Here is an 18,395-nt window from a genome sequence, read left to right as displayed (position 1 = left end):
TCACCAACTGTAGCCCAGAAACCGAAAGTCGAGGAAAATTTCTGGTGGCGACGGCTACATCCTGCGGGTCGATGTGTTCATTAGTGAAAACATTGCTGAATTGAGAACGGAACAGGTCGGCAATGTCAGTGGTGGAATCAGCTTCGAACAATCCGTTGGTCATCGTAGAGGGCAGTCCGGATTCCATCCGTTGGTCATTGACGTAACGCCAAAAACTTCTGGGATTTGTCTTGAAGCGCCTTTGCAGATTATCCTGATATGCGTTGTACCAACGATTATTAAGTTGGTTGTATTCAGTGCTCGCCGCCATATATCTCGTTCTCGTGGAGTCCGTGCGATACTTACTATGTCGTCTGAGAGCTGCCCGCTTCACAGTTTTAAAATGCTTGAGGTCAGCATTTGACCAGGCTGGCTTAGCCGGCTCGTGTCTAGACTTCACGGGAACGAACTGATCGATAGCATACCACAGGATACCAGATATGGTCGACGCAGCGAGGTTGGCATAACAATTTGGAAGCACCTTGTCCCAATCGACATGTGCGAGGAACTCGTTCATGCTGTTGAAGCCATAGGCGATGCTTTCAGAGGTATCTTGGAAGCGTTGCTGTGGACTTATCTTAAATTCCATCAGTAAAGGAGGATGATGCCTGCAGATTTTAACGAGCGGTGATGGACCTTGCATAACTGTGCTGTGCTCGCAAAGTTCCTCACTGACGAAGCATAAATCAAGCGTACGATTGTTTTCATTTGCAATTCCACTCATTTGTCTAAGTCCAGCGGTGCTATACGCATCAAACAGCTTCCGTGATGCCAGGCTAATCGAGGATCGTGATGTAATCGGGTACAGGGAACCATGTGAACTACGCTGCCAAGAGATCGAGCTCAAGTTGAAATCGCCTAGGATGATAACGTTGTCTCTTGGTCCTAACTGCGAAACCACCCAGTTAAGCGAATCGATATGCTTTTCGATCAAAGATTCATCGTTTACTCGATCAGGGGGAATATACACAACGCATAGGTAGAGTGTTGCATCGACAGTGGCAATTGCGATCCATATTTGCTCAACCGCCGAACTCGAGCGAACAGCTAGCAAAACACCACCTCCAGTGCTTTTGTTGCTATTCGAAGGCGACCGGTCTTGTCGATAAACGGAATATGATTCGCCAAACAACTGATTCGTTGAGGTATGCCCATTGAGCCAGGTTTCGGAATGTGCGTAAACATCATAGGAACCGTCGCTGAAGGCCAATTGGTACTCGGCGAGAGAGCTGTTGATCCCACCAACATTTTGGTAGTACATCAGGACATTCGAAGAAGCAGGTGCAGTATTACTTGCTAGAGGCGCAGTCCTAGGGATTGAAGATTCGTCAGAGCGGGGATTGCCGTTACTAATAGGATACTTGCAGTGATAGGCAGCTTCGAAGACACCATCGCCAGCGCTAGCTCTCACATATCACACCACTACAACCGGACGTGAAAATTTCTATAGTCGCTATATTTATAGAGATTGCTAACGTTTATCGCACGCACACTACGTCACGTATACGTACACTCAAAAAATAAATCACATTTCCAATGGAAAATATCCATTGGAATTTCACATAACTTTCATGTGATCTCATAATTGGGAATCGCAATACAAAATCACATGAACCTTATGTGTCCAGTGAAATTTATGTGATTTATGTAAGAATTCATGTGAAACTATATGAAAACTTTTTTCGGTGTATACACAAAAATTTTCCTAATGAAAACAAAGAAGCCGTTTCTTCAATAAACAATTGTTTGTTGGGATGCAATAGAATTTTGATTTTTATTATACTGACGGAAATTTCCCTTACTGAATCGTGATAATTCTCAGGACCTCGTACTGTAAAATAAAACGGTCTCACACGGCTCGGCTCGGAAGTCAAGGGGCAATTGACCACTTTGTCAAGCAGTTTTGGCGTGACTTTCTACCAGCGACTACACATAACTGGACCAACTAATTTCTATTTTTTTTATGAAACGCACAAATGTTGGCTACTTTTCTCGTGGTTCTAGAAGAAAAAGTCTCAAAATAATGTTTTATTTCAAAGTTCGAGTGGTAGTAAATGTCATTTTAACTGTTCGAATGAAGTGGTTAATTCAGCAAGATTTTCGCTTGGTAACGCCTTGTTCATTTGCACACCAATAAAACTCGCACTTGAGACCCATGTTCTTATCGGTTTTGAACAAACAATGTTTCGCTCACAACAATTTTGACATTTATTTTAAGATGGAGTCTGCCGGTCATCGACGTCGATGGGCAGCGACACTAGCGCTACCACGATATTGCTAGTTTCAAATGTCTATTCTTAATAGCAGTTAAATTTCTTACACACTTTATGAATTTGACTTGGATGTCTGTTCTCTGTGGCTCGACGAAGACGCCTGCCAGCCAAAAGAGCCAGCAACGCATGCTGAGCCGTATGTCGCTGATGAACGCCACCAGCCCGCGCCGCAAGTTTCCGGCCACACGGTAGTGCAGGAGTAGCCGTGTGGGCCATCGCCAGCGTCGCGACGCCGTAGGAGATCCCGTTGCAGCAGTGAGTACATTGCCAATTTAAACTCTCGCACATAGGCCACATATATGGAAAAACCACACCCACACGCCACAGAAAAGGGTCCATGCATTAATTATGTCACGCTAAATCGAGAAGAAATTTACCCCCCACCCCCCTATCGTGACGTTTTGCCTATACCTAATACATTGCTTGTCACATAGTCTTAGACCCCCCCCCCCCCCCCCCACTAGAGCGTGAGATAATATATGCATCAACCCTAAGGACTAAATTGTTTTAGAAAATGTGAATGTTCCTGTGTTTTCATACTTTGTCCGCGTAGCCCCTGCGGATACCCAGTAACATGCCGGACCTGCTACAAAGTTCAGGGGCCTCATGCTAATAAGCTAGTTACCCGGGAGTGTTTGGTAATGCCATAGTCACACTTTGGAAGCCTTAGAGTTTTTAGACTTTGAAATAAGAATATATTTTGGAGTCAACATTTGTAACTTGCACAAATTTTCCCTTCAATGCTAGCTTCAATGCATAGTGGTCCAGGAATAGTAAGACAGAAAGAAAACAAAAGAAGAAATTAAGAATTCAAATTCAGTACGCTATACGAACAATGCAATGCAATGCCCTCCATGTAGTCCAAACTGTTTGTTCTTTCCGTTTGCTTTCATTCCATTTCCAACTTAAGTTTATAATCCATTTAAAAATTACCTCATCGCAAGCATGCGACATGAAAGACGGTCGGCAGTAACTTCCGTAGCTTGCGTAATTTTAGGTAACAATTGCTTATAAGCTTGTCATGTTACAATGTAACAGTGCACTCAATATGTTATTCAATACTTTTTTAAAGCAATCAGCCGTTGACATATGTCGTTCCCTCTATTTGTCATTTATTCCATTGAACGAAAATGAGCAAATTCAAAATTGGCATTCCTGATTGTATAGGTGAGTAACCATAGTTGAAACGCAACCCAATTTGTCAATGTTTGCTGCGACCATAACTAAATATCAACACTTTGGAGCTCATTCGGAATCGGAACGCATAATTTATACGCTAACCACAATGGACGACCAGGAATTTCAATTGGCCAGAAACGATTTCGATCTGGATGCCATCCGAAATCGACTGATCAACTGCATCTGTGAGCTGCAATCAAGACGGGTGAGTGTTTTTTTCCTGCTTCGAATAAGAATTGATTGCCAACAACCGTCTAGAATGAGGTTAACTCGCTGAAATCTGCTCTGGATGATTCTAATCGAGCAAAAGCCACGCTGGAGCAAGATGCGAAAAATTTCAATCGAGAATTAACAGACCTTCGGGATCAACTGAAAATTGCACTGGACGCGCTCAATCAAAAGGACTCAATCCGGAATGGATTCATGGAAAATGCTGCCCGGCAGAATGTGCAGCTGGAAGCGTTGGTGAGTTTGAGCACGGTTGAGGTTATGTTGATGCACGTGACATTTTAATACGGTTCATTGCAGACGAACGACAACGAACGGTTGCAGGCAAAGATGCAGGCGTCTCAGGTGAAGATTATGGAACTGACACGGGACAACAACAAACTACGGGACCAAATGAAGGTTCTGCAGGGAACGCAGAATCAACCCGGCGAAACTGCCGATCGAATCTGGAAGGCGATGGATACTCTCAATAGGTATGTGAAGAGGAGAAATGGGTCTTTTTAGGGCACTGCTATTACGTTGGTTAATGCTTGTTTTGATAAGTCATTTGCAAAAGCTGGAAGCTGAACACGTGGTGCTCAGTGAAACGGCCGAGTCGTCGAACAAGTTAGCTGAAGAAGCCGCTGTCGCAGTTGCCAACAGCAAGAGCAGTCTGATGAAGATGCAATCCGATAGTATTGTTTTCATGCGGAGAATAGTGGATTTGGAGGCAAAACTTCTGTCAATTTCGTCGAAGACTGATGGGAATGGTGCAGCAGAAAATGAGGAGGATTCATATGTAAAGGTTCGATCTGTCATTGTAATCCGGCAAGGAAACTTCAAACAAAACCTTTGTAACCCATTTTTCAGTTTGAAGAGCACTTGAAAGTGATCAATGGAGAACTGGAACAGGAACGTGAAGCGAATGTTAAGTTGAGAGCTGACATTTCTTCACTGCTGGCTCTTCAGGATTGTCTCACCAAACAGCTGGATGTTGCAGTCAACCCATGCAACAACAACAGCAGCAACGAACCAATCGAAAAGCATTCGAAATCTACCGATGTCGAATCAATGGAAGCATCCTCTTGAAGGTATTTCTTTCCAATAAAGTCAACTTAATTACTTTTCTGCAAATTAGTTATATTTTCTCTGTCAGGTCAATTTTACAAACTTTTATTGAAGCGGTTTCTTGGGGACCACTTCGGTAAATGCGATTTATCTTCTGTTTTCTTCATTTTTAATTGATTAGAACTTGATTCTGCTTAGTTTGAGAATAATCAGTAACTTTCGAGTTTGAACAAAACTTCCACTTTCAGCTAACGGAAATAGTTTTAGAACAGTTTCGCTTGACTAAGTCGGCTATGTTTGTATATTTAGGATTCATTAAATTCCAATGTTGAACGGAAACACAAAACAATGCATACGTAGATGAATATCTTCCTTTCTCCGCTTCCACCCTCGCGTGGTCTCTGGCTGGAGTTTTGCAATAGTCTATATATCGTAACTGAAATCCCTAAACAAGTAATCAACATTTGTATTTAAACACAGTACTCTCGCTTGGCGTTATTAAGGTTTTCTCTTATAGTTCAAACTTGGTTCAGATTCGGCTAGGTTTTGTCGCTTTGATCGCTTCTATCATTTGCTACTGATATTGTATTTGATTTTTTTCTGCTTCTGGGTTCTGCTTTATTTTCCCACCGATATACATATGCGCATGGTGTGTGTGTGAGTGAGGATGTTTTTTTTTGTGTAAGTAGGGTTTGATGTTTTCGAATGGCTATCATTTTATTGTCCACATTTAAAGCTACATTTTCTTGGAGTTTTCAGTGAATGTTGGGTGTTTTGCTGATTTTTTTTCTTGTTGTTCTAGTTTTCGATATTTACTCTCTCTATTCTAGTTGTTTGTTGAAATGTATTTAGAATTCGGCTCGATATTTAAGGTGAACGGAGATAGAACTTAAACCGTAGGGAGAATTTATTCAATTAAGTGCGGTTTGCGGATAAATTGCAGTACTGGACAACTAGGTCGGAAAACCAAAACGATGTATTCGAACATTTCTCTACATTTGACCAGAATATATGGATCAGTGCTGAAAAAATCATTCCTTCTACACTTAACCTAGCTGAAAATGAAGACAACCTTAACAGATAGACCAACTACCTGCAGGAATTTGAATTTTGACATAAACACATTCTCTTGATCTAGGCAACCTCTGAGTATCAAGGTCAACATTTGTTTTTGTTCATTCGTGGCTGGATGTCAATATCAATATCCATCTTTATCTTGGTGGGGCTGGTTTGAGGATCAAATGCAAAATGATTATTTTAATATCACACAAATACAGCGCTGTAGAACGTGTTGTGTTGGTTTTTATACACAGATTGATAGCAAATTATTGCCTCATGCTGAATTGATTTTAGGCTCTGGAGTCGACAATATTCAAAATAATCAGTTTGCCCAAAATGAATTTGATTATTTTGCTTTTGAGGATCGCTTCTGATTTTGATTTTTTGGGTTGGATAATCAAGCAGTGGTGAATATCAACAAACGCATAGTCGTTGATGTATAATGAACTCATTTGTTCGTTTCGCTTGTACTTCACAGCGAAGATATTCAAAACGAACGCAATTCATCTACACTGGGTTGAAGCGCTACTCCGTGCGTGTGATGGTAAATGATAAAAACAGACACTGATATGGATACAGACTCAATTCTATCATCTACGGCGCAAAGGTAAAAACTTTGAACGGATATGGGGCCTCCCTTAGCTCAGCCGATAAAGGCGGAGCTACAAAGCAAGACCATGCTGGAGGTAGCTGGGTTCGATTTCCGGTCCGGTCTAGGAATTTTTCGGGTTGGATAATTCCTCGACTTCCCTGGGCATAGAGTATGAATGATTGTACACAATTATACAAATGCAAAAATTATACAGGCATCGAAAGCTCTCTATTAATAACTGTGGAAGGTCATCTAGAAGACTGAATATTATAAAATAAGCTAATATACGATTAGCAATAAGCTTGAAATGCGAAGAAGAAGAAGAAGAAGAAAAGGAAGAAGAAGAAGAAGAAGAAGAAGAAGATGAATAAGAAGGATATGAAAAGCAAAAATACCTATCTACTTAAATTGAGCGATGTGTGAGTTCTTTAAAGCAGTAATTCTACCTCTGCTTCATTGCAGTGCCACTGTATTTTTCTCTTGTATACTAGCAGATTTGTCTTCTTTATTTGTTGTCGTCGCTGTTTTTTTGTACAGAATACGGAAATTGAAATATTAGTAGAATCTCTAAAAAAAATACCAATCATTCTGGAGATTAAGCTTGATCCTCACTCATTAGGTACCGTGATGTTCGGATTTTATCAACACGTAACCATCAACTTTGGGAGGTGGAAGACTTCCGTATAGGTCAACATCTTGATTTGATAGCAGTGGGAGTGAAATTGATTCCTTCATACTATACTGCCTAACAGCGAGGGGGGCGACACATCTAAATCTCAAGTTTAGATGCTCAACAAATCTCACACTAGCGAATCAATCTTCGAAAAATCTTCTTTCATTTGTCGCATCTACTTGCATCGCGCATCATCTTCTTGCAGGAAATCTTCAGAATCGTCAACAATCTTCTTTCTATCTACTCAGCGTGCGTGCAGCTAGCCACAGCATAACACAATTTTTTCTGCATCGTAGATAGAGTCGTCCCCCTCGCCTAACAGCGCATATCAGTCCCATATGGATAGTCGTCAATTTTGAGATAGAAACGCTATCCACCATCAACTGGCATCTACTTTCATATTATGCGCTAAAACTGATAAAACTACCGACTTTGATCCGAGGGGGACGACTCTATCTACGCCTGCAGGAAAGATTGTGTTGTGCTGTGGCTAGCTGCTCGCACTCTGAGTAGATAGAAAGAAGATTGATGACGATTCTGAAGATTTCCTGCAAAAAGATGATGCACGATGCATGTAGATGCGAGAAATGCAAGAAGATTTTTCGAAGATTGATTCGCTAGCGTGAGATTTTTTGAGCATCTAAAATTGAGATTTAGATGTGTCGCCCCCCTCGCTTTGATCATGACTGAGTATAATTTTATTGCTCTCTCCTTATCTCACGGAAATGTTACTGAGGAGCAATTCGAAAGGGAGTTTACTCAGTGACAGAGAAAATTCATTTTTAAGTTGCAAGTGAATAGAATTTCCGTGAGATAAAAAGAAAAAAGAATACAATTCTACTCAGCCACTGAGTAGAATTGAAATAGAGTGCAGGGTGAGAGTTAAAGCGAGTGAAGGAAAACGTGAAAATGAATGACAGTAAATCTCACTTCCGTTTTATCCCCCTTCGCTAGTGTAGTAGAAAAAGTTAGTGTGGAATAGAAATGAGTAGAGTCGAGTGAGCGTGAAGCGTGATAGACCGTATGTAAACGGAATCTGATTGGTTCTGGAATTTTGATACCGCTAGAGGTACAAATATGAGGTACCTAAGCTCTTTGACGGCGCTAACAGCTATTAGAAGTACTAAAAACATGAAGGCTGCGGGTATGGATGGTGTAGTCAACCTCGAGTTGAAAAACTTGAGTATTGACTTCTTCAACCATCTTACCGTTATCTTCAACAAATCAGTGCTAACATTTGAAAACGGCACAAAAGCCATTTGTAAACAAATGGTTTGTGGGCCCTTTACTCACTACTTGAAGTACACCCACGCGACACAACAGCAACATCGGGTAGGGGAAATTTTCCCCTTCCTGACGATGCTGTTGGTTTGCGTGGGCGTTCTTCGGGTAGCGAGTAAAGGGCCCACAAACCATTTGTTTACAAATGGCGTTTGCGCCGTTTTCAAATGTTAGCACTGAAATGTTTGGAGCTTGGCTACTTCCCTGCATGCTGGAAGTTAGCCAAAGTGATTCCAATACACAAGCCTGGCAAAGATCCTACCAGTGCCAAAAGCTATCGCCCCATCAGCCTCTTGTCCTCCATCTCGTAGCTATTCGAAAAATTGATACTCAGCCGTCTGCTGGTGTTTTCAAGTGATAATAACATCTTTCTCAAAGAGCAATTCGGGTTTAGGAAAGGCCACTCTACCATCCACCAACTCGCACGGGTTACTAACATCATCAAGCGGAACAAGTCCGTTTCCAATACATCTGCCATGGCATTGTTGGACGTCGAGAAGGCGTTCGACATTGTCTGGCATGATGGTCTAGTGTACAAGCTGCATCGATACAACTTTCCGATCTACCTCGTGAAGATCATCAAAAACTACTTGTCGGGCAGATCATTCCAGGTCTACTTGAACAATGTCCCCTCTGATACGTTCAACGTTGATGCAGGGGTCCCTCAGGGTAGCCTGCTTGGGCCTATCCTATTCAACATTTTCACGTGAGACGTTCCTCCCCTGTGGTATCCTGTCTATGTTTGCAGATGACACCTCCATCATCTATAAGGGTCGAGTGATCCGTGCTCTGGCGAGTAAACTACAATCAGGCCTGGATGTGTTGTCCGACTATTTTAAAAGATGGAAGATTTGTATCAATGCAGCAAAAACACAAACCATTCTGTTTCCATACTCGAATTCACCTCGGCTTGTTCCGCCTGCTAACGTCAAGATCCATCTTGATAGCACTCCTATTGAATGGTCGAGTGAAGTAGTCTACCTTGGTCTCACCCTCGATAGCAAATTGCTATTCCGATCCCATGTGGACAAGACATCCACCAAGTGTAACATCTTGATCAGGTCGCTCTACCCTCTGATAAACAGGAAGTCCACCCTGTTCCTGTCCACAAACAAATCATTCTGCCTGCTATTGAGTATGGTATGCCAATCTGGGAGAGTTGTGCTAAGTGTCACCACTTAAAGCTTCAGAGGATCCAAAACAAGATCCTCAGAATGATCCTTAACAGTCCACCGCAAACTCGTAATTCTGAGATTCACCACCTGGCCGGTCTTCAAACATTCGAGGAGCGAAAGACTTCCACGCTGGAAAGGTTCAGAGTCGCCTGTCTGCGATCAAACCACCAGATCATTCGTGATTTGGCAACCTAGTTTAAGTAGTTAGGTGCTCAAGTAGGTAGGTTATCAAATTTTTAAATTCAAACCAAAACAATCCCACAAAGGGTATCCTGTAAATTAGCGCTAAACGCAATCATCACATTAGAATAACCAATTAACTAGAACAAAGATGAAGAGCCAAAGGCTAACCAATTGAAATGTTAAATCAAATGTTGAAACATAAAAACCCAGAAAATAAATGTAAATTTTACTACTCGTTGACGGCATTCTTATGACGGACTGTCGAGAGAGCGGACGACCAGCAAAGGACCACCAGCAGAAGGGATAGCGGCACTAGCGGACCAACAGAGGTAGCAGCAGATTCGTGGAACCGTGACTGAGGCTGGAAACCTCGATCCGGACCACCAGCTGAAATTCACCCCGAGAGGGTAGGTGAAATTTCCCCGAGAGGGTAGATGAAATTCCCCCGAGAGGGTCGAAGAAATTCCTCCGAGAAGGTAGAAGAAATTCCTCCTAGAATAGAGACACGACAACTAGCACGCTGTGAGGCTCGGTGGAATGATTTGTTAGTAGGAATTATAGCTCCTCAGAAAAATGCTGCGCTCGGTTCATTTCAGACTCGCAAGTGAGACTTCATCAAGCCTGTTTGGCAGAGTTGCGACCTATCACAATCACGATCGTCAAACAGTTGATGGTAGTAACGCTTAGTACATTCCTATCAATGTGCTTGTCGAAGCACTCTCCATTACCATCTATCAAGTTGACGAAAGAAGTAAAAGGCAACTGGTGAATGTCGTCTTCGGTGGTGATCCGTCATCGATATGGTCATTCCCGAAAATCACGACACTCAACTGTGCTCGTTTTGAAGCAGTTGTGTTTTGCTTGCTTATGTGAGTGTGTTGGTGAGTGTGCCCAACAACTTCCGTTTAATTTTGCCAGTTTTGTTTGTATCTCACACAGTCGCACGTGTCGAGATGAACTTGGAATGCGTAGGCATTGTTTTCATTTTCTTCTGTCGTTGCACTTTTTCTCATCATCGTACTGAAGAAGTCTTCACTGTTTTCGTTGTGGTTTACATCATCATTAGCGAGTGTTACGTTTTGCCTGTGAGCAGCGACCATTACTAGTGATTGTTGTTTGCCATGGCTCTACCTCTCACTGCGTGACAAAACGTTCTGTAAGGCGATAGTCGGTTGATGCGTTGACAGGTGTCGAGTGAGTGTCATGATATTTTGCATCACTGCTATTTAATGTTTGAAAAATCTTGTTGGGCAAAAGGTAAACTTACTTCCAAGATCACATGTATAAGTTTGTCCAGTACTGCTATTTGTGCCGCATAAACATCATTTTTTTCATATTGCAATGATATTTTTTTTCTTTAAAAGATGAACAAATATATGAAACAAATCTAAGTAAATTTATTACTAATTATTGCAATCAAAGTTAAGCTGTACATAAATAAATCATCGAATAATTACCTTCAAACATCCTACCAATTGCATCAGTGGCAAAGTAACTGAAAATGTCCTAAATAGTAAATTTACAATGGCTAAATGGCCGCACCTCCCTTCGGGTTTCATCAACCGATCTGTCGCTGATTTAGTAATAGTACTTATTGTCTCAGATAGCTGCTAAATAGCGAAAAAATACTGAGTGTAACTTTCTAATGATTTCCGATTTTCGATTCAGGAATTACGACGCTTTTGGTTTTCTTATCATTATTTGTCCCCGGGAATAAAATTTGAAAAAGATCAACAAGAACTTGCTTGCGGGTTTGTTTTTTTTTAGATTTGATTTCGTTAGATAGTTTTGTTTTCCATTGTATTTTTTTTAAAGATAAAATCAGAAGTTTGGAAACAGTTTTTAATGCGTTCTACTTTGTTCGTTTAACATTTTTTTTCTTCGATATAGGTTTGTTTTTTCTCTAACATCATCTCAATTTGAGTTGGCTTAAATTTGTTTTAGCAAAGCTAAAGATTATGCTGTTTTGTTAGTTGGTTATTTTTTTTTTTCTAGCAAAAAATTAATCTAGCGACGTTAAAGCGTTCAAATGACTTTCTCGTTTTTGAATTATTTTGATTCTTCTGTTTGTTTGCTTATTCAAAGTATTTGATGCTAGGTTGTAAAAAAATTCCCTTTTTTTCCTTCTTCCGACCGTCGATAAAGTACAACGGCTCTACTACTAATCATATGATCAATCGCTTCAGTACACTATATACATTACGCAACACACTGCACGTCACCGACCGGCTCATTCGCTTAGTTGGTAATTTTAAACGCTAGTTATTGTCATGATATGACAGTGTCGTTTTTAATATCATCTGCTAAATTTACATCTATTTATTGTCGTTTTCGTTTTTCGGCCTTCCACTTTGACTGCTGCTACTTCTATGTATTCAGGTTTGTTCAGCTACAGTAACGATTACACGGATAAAAATTGTTTCAGTGTGTCAGTGAGTTTCTAGAAAACCGAATAAAATCTACTCGTCAAGAGGATATGGTTCGATAGTCCCGAAAGTTTGTTTTTGTTTTCAAGTAAAATGATACGGATTAAATTTTGTACTTGTTTTTGAATGGAAAGTGAAACAAATCGGCCTAAGGATATGTCAAGTTGAACTTGTTAATTGGGTTTGTTACACTTGTTCAAAAAAGCTAATAGAATTCGAAACAACTGGTTGTTGGTTGCTACTCATTGTAATAAAATGCTTATTTACTTGTTGATCAGTTTTTCTTTCTTCTTAGAAACTACGATTCTATTACACTCGGCTAGTAAAAAAAGTTCGCTACCATTTCTTATTCCTTAAGCTTGTTGTTGTTTTCTTTTAAATCCCTTACATTACACTATATAGACGCTCGATTGTGGTTTCTTTGATACAAATAAATAATTGAACTATACATAAGCGCTGATAATCAAGTACTGTTTCTGTTTATTATTTACTAAGGTTTGATTCTAACAATAAGTATCATTTCGTATAAATGATTTGACTTGTATAAAAACGATTTCCACTCGCTCTGCTAATCAAACATTCACACTCTAGTCCCTAATATCCACACTAGGTTCGGCCCTATCTATAGATGAATTCTAACTTCTGTTTTCCTTCTACTGAGATTCTAATTGATTTTATTCATAAATTATTGTCACTATCGAAAGGACCCTTTTGTTGAATTCTGTTTTTCCAATTATTATGTTTGTTTATACTGTACACAACATATCAATCGTGTTCAGTTCTCTCTTGTTTGAGATTGCACGTTGCACGGTTCCATCTACATAGTATTTAATGGGCTATTGAATAAAGCAGGAGGCAACTTTCGGGGTAACAGATACTATTGCTCTATAAAGAAAGGAAAGCGGATGTATTCTCTACGGCACAGACTCTGCTAACGGTTACGTTCAAAAAACGATGCCAATAGTAGCTAACTTGTAGAACAAACATAGAAATATGGTTTGTAGACGACATTGTAGAATTAAGAAGTACTCAAACGTTACTACGAAAGAGCCACCAGCGTAAAATCTGACACTTAAAGGTTGAACACTAAAAAATCCGGACACATTGAGAACGCTGCCATTAAGGCATCTTTTGAGTAATTTTCTTTTTAAATTTAACTGAATCAAGCTAAGAGTGTATAAAATCACAGTCGGCATTTCGACAGTGAGCATGCATAAGGGCCTATACGCGATGATCGATTCTCTTCGTCGATATTCTCTTTTGTTAATAACTCGCTAGATTTAACGTTTCTCGGTGCGTTTGCCTTTGCTTTTGATAGTCAATACAACCTGTTACTACTCTGCATTGAACAAATTCTAGAAAATTGTTTCGCTTAGCTGTAGCAATGCAAAGAGAAAATCGATGCAGAGAATCGATCATCGCGTATTCGCCCTTATGCATGCTCACTGTCAATTTGTTGTCAGGATAACTTCATTTGTTTACATCATGGCTTCACCGGAGCAAGCACGTCGCGATTCTATCCTGCACGCTCGAATCTAAAATCCCGGTCTATCCGCTCCTGTAAGTTTTGAATCAAATTCCTGGGCAGGAAATTTATACCTCGGTTGACAAGAAGAGTGCCCCGCAAGAATGTAAAATCAAAAAGAAGTCGCAATTCCCCAAAAAGTTCCTTGTCTGCAATCTGCGGTTGTGGGCTGAAATGCGAAACTTTCGTTGCTTCTGGGACCTTAGCAAATTTACCAGGAGGACTGCCTACGGAAGAGACTAATGCCTTGTCTGGCTGAACTTGGCAAGCTGCCACTACTCAAATTCCACCAAACAGTGGTACAGCGAAAATGGCGTCACAGTGGTTCCCAAGGAGATGAATCCGGCCAATACTCCGGAACTAAGGCCAATTGATGAATACTGGTCAATTGTGAAGCACATACTGAAGAAAAAGGCTGGAACTGCAATTGTCCTGAAGGATTTTGGAATTTGGAAGTCAAACAAGTAAAATCAGGGCTTGTGATGATGGGCCATGTACGAAGAAAAGTTCGAGCAGGCCTGTGGTAAGAAGGAAGACTGAAATAATGGTCTAGCATAATACGCCAGTGATGTCAAAAAATCACGTCACGTCTGTTGCTGCATTCGAAACCGAGAGAACGAAAGAGTCGACTTGTTTGCATCCTCCTCACTTATAGAAACCGCAGATCGCCTCGTTTCAGCCTTTGTGTTAAAATTTAGGGTAGGATGATTCAAAACGCACCCCTGGAGTAAACTGGCCCTGCACTGTTTTTCATAGATTTCCGATTGTCAATTCGTGAATTTAACAATCAGCATTGCTAGTACTTGAACTAACATTCTGGCACAGAATTTCCAGAATTAGTAATGGGAAAGCAACGAAAACCCGCACGGCGCCATTTTACCCCGGGGGTGCATAATGGACTGTTCTCCCCTACCGATGGTCAGCACCTATCTTCTGATGCTTACTTAAAGCGAATTTGTTTATTATACCGTTCCAACCTGGATTGGGTATCAAGTTAAGGCCGGCGCACAATAGATACGTTTTCAGGTTTTTTGACAGTTAGCCCATGCATTATCTGTCAAATAACCCGAAAACGTATCTATTGTGCGCCGGCCTTTAGGGTCGGCTTGTTTTCTAGCAAACGTCAGTTTGATCGTTTGTTTTTATAACCTGGCACGAGTCGACTATCGCGCTGAAAAAAAGTTCGGGTTTGCACTGGGTTAGAACTGGTACCAACCTGGAAATAAACAAATTCGCTATTGCTCTGTAACATCAAATTGCCAAAGAATGCTACTCACAGAGAGACACTCACTCTCGTCTTGTGAAATAAGCACATGTTGCGATTTGTGGATATAATGAGCGAAAAGGGTAACTCACTTCTCTGAGCTTGACTCAGTCTAACAATGGATTTGTTATCTGTGAGTTGCCTACGCAATAATGTATTTTCAAGGTGGAAGAGGACTAATCGTTGGTCGTAGTTTGTACAGATCACGGTCTGTACAGTTTACGACAAACTGGAAATCGGATCATGCTCGCTAGATTTCCATAATACCTACTAATGTTTAGCTGAAAAATAAAACGCATTTTTAAACCCCAACAAGATTTTCGTGTCCGGATTTTTTCGTGTTCAACTAATAGGGCATGTCACCTTGATACTGAACCTAACCTTTTTGACAGTTCAAGAAGCTTGTTTACAAAATGTCTGAATTTGAAATTTATTTGTGTTGTCGCTTCTCAGAGCATGATCGAAGCGATTGTGATACTTAAGTATAATTTCCACAGGAGCGTCACAAAACCGTTAAATCTCACTGTCATTTGAGTTCCGTTACTATAATTCGCATAAACTACTATCACTCACAGAACGACGAAAGTTTAGCGAATTTGAGTAAACGGAATTCAAATTTAACTGCGATGTTCCATGAGCTGTCAAAATTTCATTGCTGACGTGATCTCGATTGTTGTTGTGTTTTCATTGATGTATGTATGTTTTGACAGCTTCGAATTAATAAGTTCGAGCCGGTGGTCCGACTACCTTACTAATGAGGGGAAAAGGGAGTTTGATGTATGAAAGTAATGGGTTAAGATTAATGGCATCGCTTTCGGAACTTGATGTAATTTGATATAATTAAGGTCAGGGTTGCTTCCACTCACTTGCTATAAAAAAATATTTTTCGGAATTATGCAATCATTAGATGTTATAATGATATGTTGTACTAGTAAGTAACAAGAAGAGGGTGTAAAGTATGTGTTTGACTCATAAAACCTGTCAATTTCGCTTTCAGAACGTCAAAATCAGCGATCTTATGATTTGTGAGCATTCACTCAGAGTGAGCGCTCACGAGTCGTAAAATCGCTGATTGTGACGCACTGAAAGCAATATTGACAGATTTTATGTGTCAAACATTTACTTCATGACCTCTTCTTGTAACTTACAAGTACTAATTAACATTATACTAATTCATGATTTCATAATTCCAAAAAATATTTTTTTATGGCAAGTGAGTGGAAGTAACCCTGATTAAGGTACAATTGTCCTCACGAAGCTGCTTAAAAATATTCATTCAAATCAAGAAATAGTTCAATAAAGTTTGTTTTTGGACTATTATAGAGAATTGCGAAAAACTGTTTCAACTGTTTTCCATGAGTTTAAAGAGATTATGATACTCGACGTGGTAACGTTGAAGGCTGAAGTTTTACAGCAAAGAAGAAAGACGTTGTATGAAGGAATGAGGAATGAGTGTTTCTTGTGCAAATCCGGTGGGTATCTGCTCAAGAACTAAGGAGGATGCTAGATTCTGATTCAATGCCGATGCATCAATAGCGAGAACTGTATATCAAGACTGGGTATTGCGGACTCACTCAATATGCTTGTTAACATTGAGCTAAATGTAAATTGTCAAACTAGAGCCAAACATCCAGATGCCACACATGTTTGTAGCTCTTCAAATATATCGTCTAGTTTTGTCATCTCAATGAAATGAAGCATAACTTTTCATAACATAGTATGAATTATAAGTTCAACAACAGAAACCAATCGGCTCAGTGAAGTTTTGAAGTCTCAGCTGGGATTTCAAATAATACCCGAAGGAAGGCGTGATCAAAGTCTTTATGCCTCAGAAAACCCCAGCGGCTCCGAGTGGGATAGAACCCAAGCCCTTTAGAGTGAAAGGCAATCACGCTTACCACTAGACCACCGGCGCCGCTCAGAGAGTGATCTGATATCCTTCAGAATTACCTTTGAGTTTTTCTCTGAACCGTCTTGTAGTTCTTCTCGAAAATTAATAACTTATGTGAGATAGTTTGTCTCGTAATTGGAGCACATTTTCCGCGAATCGAAATTCCAGTGATGACCTGTGGTATATTTATACTTGGGTGCTGATCCGGTCAACAACTACCATAGATGGACCTGGTTCTGAGTCGCCACCAAGGCCGAGATTCAAGAAGTTATGTTCACGAGCAGCTCAATTCCTGGCGTAAATGGCCAATCATCAGCAACGGAAGATCTTCCATTCGGAACACCGCGAGTGCACGTACATCGACGGTCTGCAGGACCTACAATATCCCCCAGCTTGTTCCTGGGGCCGCTGTCAAGCCAGCAAACCCCCAACGTACCATCATTCAGTGCGATCATGTTGCCGAGGTAGGACTTTCAACTTGTTTCAAGTGCCAGAGAGAAACATACAGCTGACAAACGTCAAATGGAAATCAGGAATTTGGTTAACATTGGAGGCATTTGGTGAGATCCTTCCATTACACTGTATTTTATACACCATTCATTACATATCATATTACTGTTACATTCACTCATAACATTAGATATACCGTGCCAGCACCATATTTGACGCGTTCCTAATGATGACGCACTCGTCTATTTTGACAAGAGCTATTTTTTAAAACCTTGTAACACCATCATCCCTAGAGCACTGAAACTAATATTTGCAGAAGTAACATTTCAAAAATAATTATTTAAAATAGTCGAACATTATGGAGTGCTTCGATTAAGGAACTGCTTCGAATAAGGTGCCTCCACGGTTTATTTGAACTCGAATCCTTTCACAGAATCATCTTTGCGGCAAATGCAACGCAGTAGGCCTGACCGTTTTGATGTTTGTGTCATATCTCAGATATGCTGCAAACATCAATGTTGACAAGAAAAATGATTAGGTCTTATCTAACCTAATGATTTTCTAGTATGCTTTCTTGTACTGGCTGCGATTGTATCAGATTAGATTAGATTAGATTAGAACCGTCTTGTAGTTCTTCTCAGAGTTGATTTTAGCATTTTCCTCAGAATTTAGCTTAGAATTCATCCTTGGATCCAAACACAAATTCTAAGGGATCCCCCCTCCCCCTAAAAAGTCCAAAAATTCCATTATAATGCTGATATAAGGCTAGTTTAAACATTAAAATCAGAAAACCTTATATTGCAAAAAGGGCCTGGTGGTTACTTGGCAGTTATGCTTTCAGATACTTCTCAACATTATACTCAGAATTGCGTTGTCATTTTACTGTCACTGTAAATAAACTGAGAAATTGATTCCACTTCACACTTGCTATTATGATTCGATCACCTCTTAATTATTTTAGGAAGTCCCTTGGAACTCTCCTCAGAATTTCTTTAGAAGTATCATCATAACTTCATTTGAGGTCTTTTAAGAATTCTCTTGGAATTCTCTTTGCATTCAGCTGTAATTGCTATAAGAATTCCATAGGAGTTCTCTTCACAATCTCCATTC

The 18,395-nt window shown here is 40.3% G+C and overlaps 1 protein-coding gene and 2 long non-coding RNA genes across 3 annotated transcripts in view; 1 reads left to right on the top strand and 2 right to left on the bottom strand.

Moving 5' to 3' along the window:
* The window catches only part of LOC135713122 (uncharacterized), a 388,886-nt gene that overhangs the window by 40,682 nt on the left and 329,809 nt on the right, over window positions 1–18,395 (bottom strand). The window lies entirely within an intron of this gene.
* LOC135712636 (tropomyosin-like) lies at window positions 3,568–4,787 on the top strand. Its single transcript, XM_065235594.1, has 5 exons — window positions 3,568–3,696; window positions 3,750–3,956; window positions 4,020–4,192; window positions 4,263–4,503; window positions 4,569–4,787. Exons 1-5 carry the CDS (start codon window positions 3,598–3,600, stop codon window positions 4,785–4,787), a joined length of 939 nt encoding a protein of 312 aa, XP_065091666.1. The 5' UTR covers window positions 3,568–3,597.
* On the bottom strand, window positions 4,822–8,309 carry LOC135712570 (uncharacterized). The gene is made up of 2 exons (XR_010518656.1): window positions 7,406–8,309; window positions 4,822–7,162 (listed from the first exon to the last, which is right to left on the bottom strand). It is a non-coding gene; the product is annotated as an uncharacterized LOC135712570 (long non-coding RNA).

The sequence above is a fragment of the Ochlerotatus camptorhynchus genome, unplaced genomic scaffold (assembly GCF_037179485.1).
Source record: "Ochlerotatus camptorhynchus isolate MF236.1 unplaced genomic scaffold, CSIRO-AGI_Acam_v1.1 ptg000040l, whole genome shotgun sequence".
In the NCBI taxonomy this organism is placed as follows: domain Eukaryota; kingdom Metazoa; phylum Arthropoda; class Insecta; order Diptera; family Culicidae; genus Ochlerotatus; species Ochlerotatus camptorhynchus.
Note: the sequence above shows the minus strand (reverse complement) of the source record. Positions and strands in the feature narration are given on the sequence as shown.

What these genes read in the sequence shown, in the direction of transcription:
- LOC135712636 (XM_065235594.1), top strand. Translation starts at nt 3,598, where the DNA reads ATGGACGACCAGGAATTTCAATTGGCCAGAAACGATTTCGATCTGGAT. An exon ending in GTGAGCTGCAATCAAGACGG is followed by an intron (nt 3,697 to 3,749) that starts GTGAGTGTTTTT and finishes ACAACCGTCTAG; the next exon opens with AATGAGGTTAACTCGCTGAA. An exon ending in AGGAGGATTCATATGTAAAG is followed by an intron (nt 4,504 to 4,568) that starts GTTCGATCTGTC and finishes CCCATTTTTCAG; the next exon opens with TTTGAAGAGCACTTGAAAGT.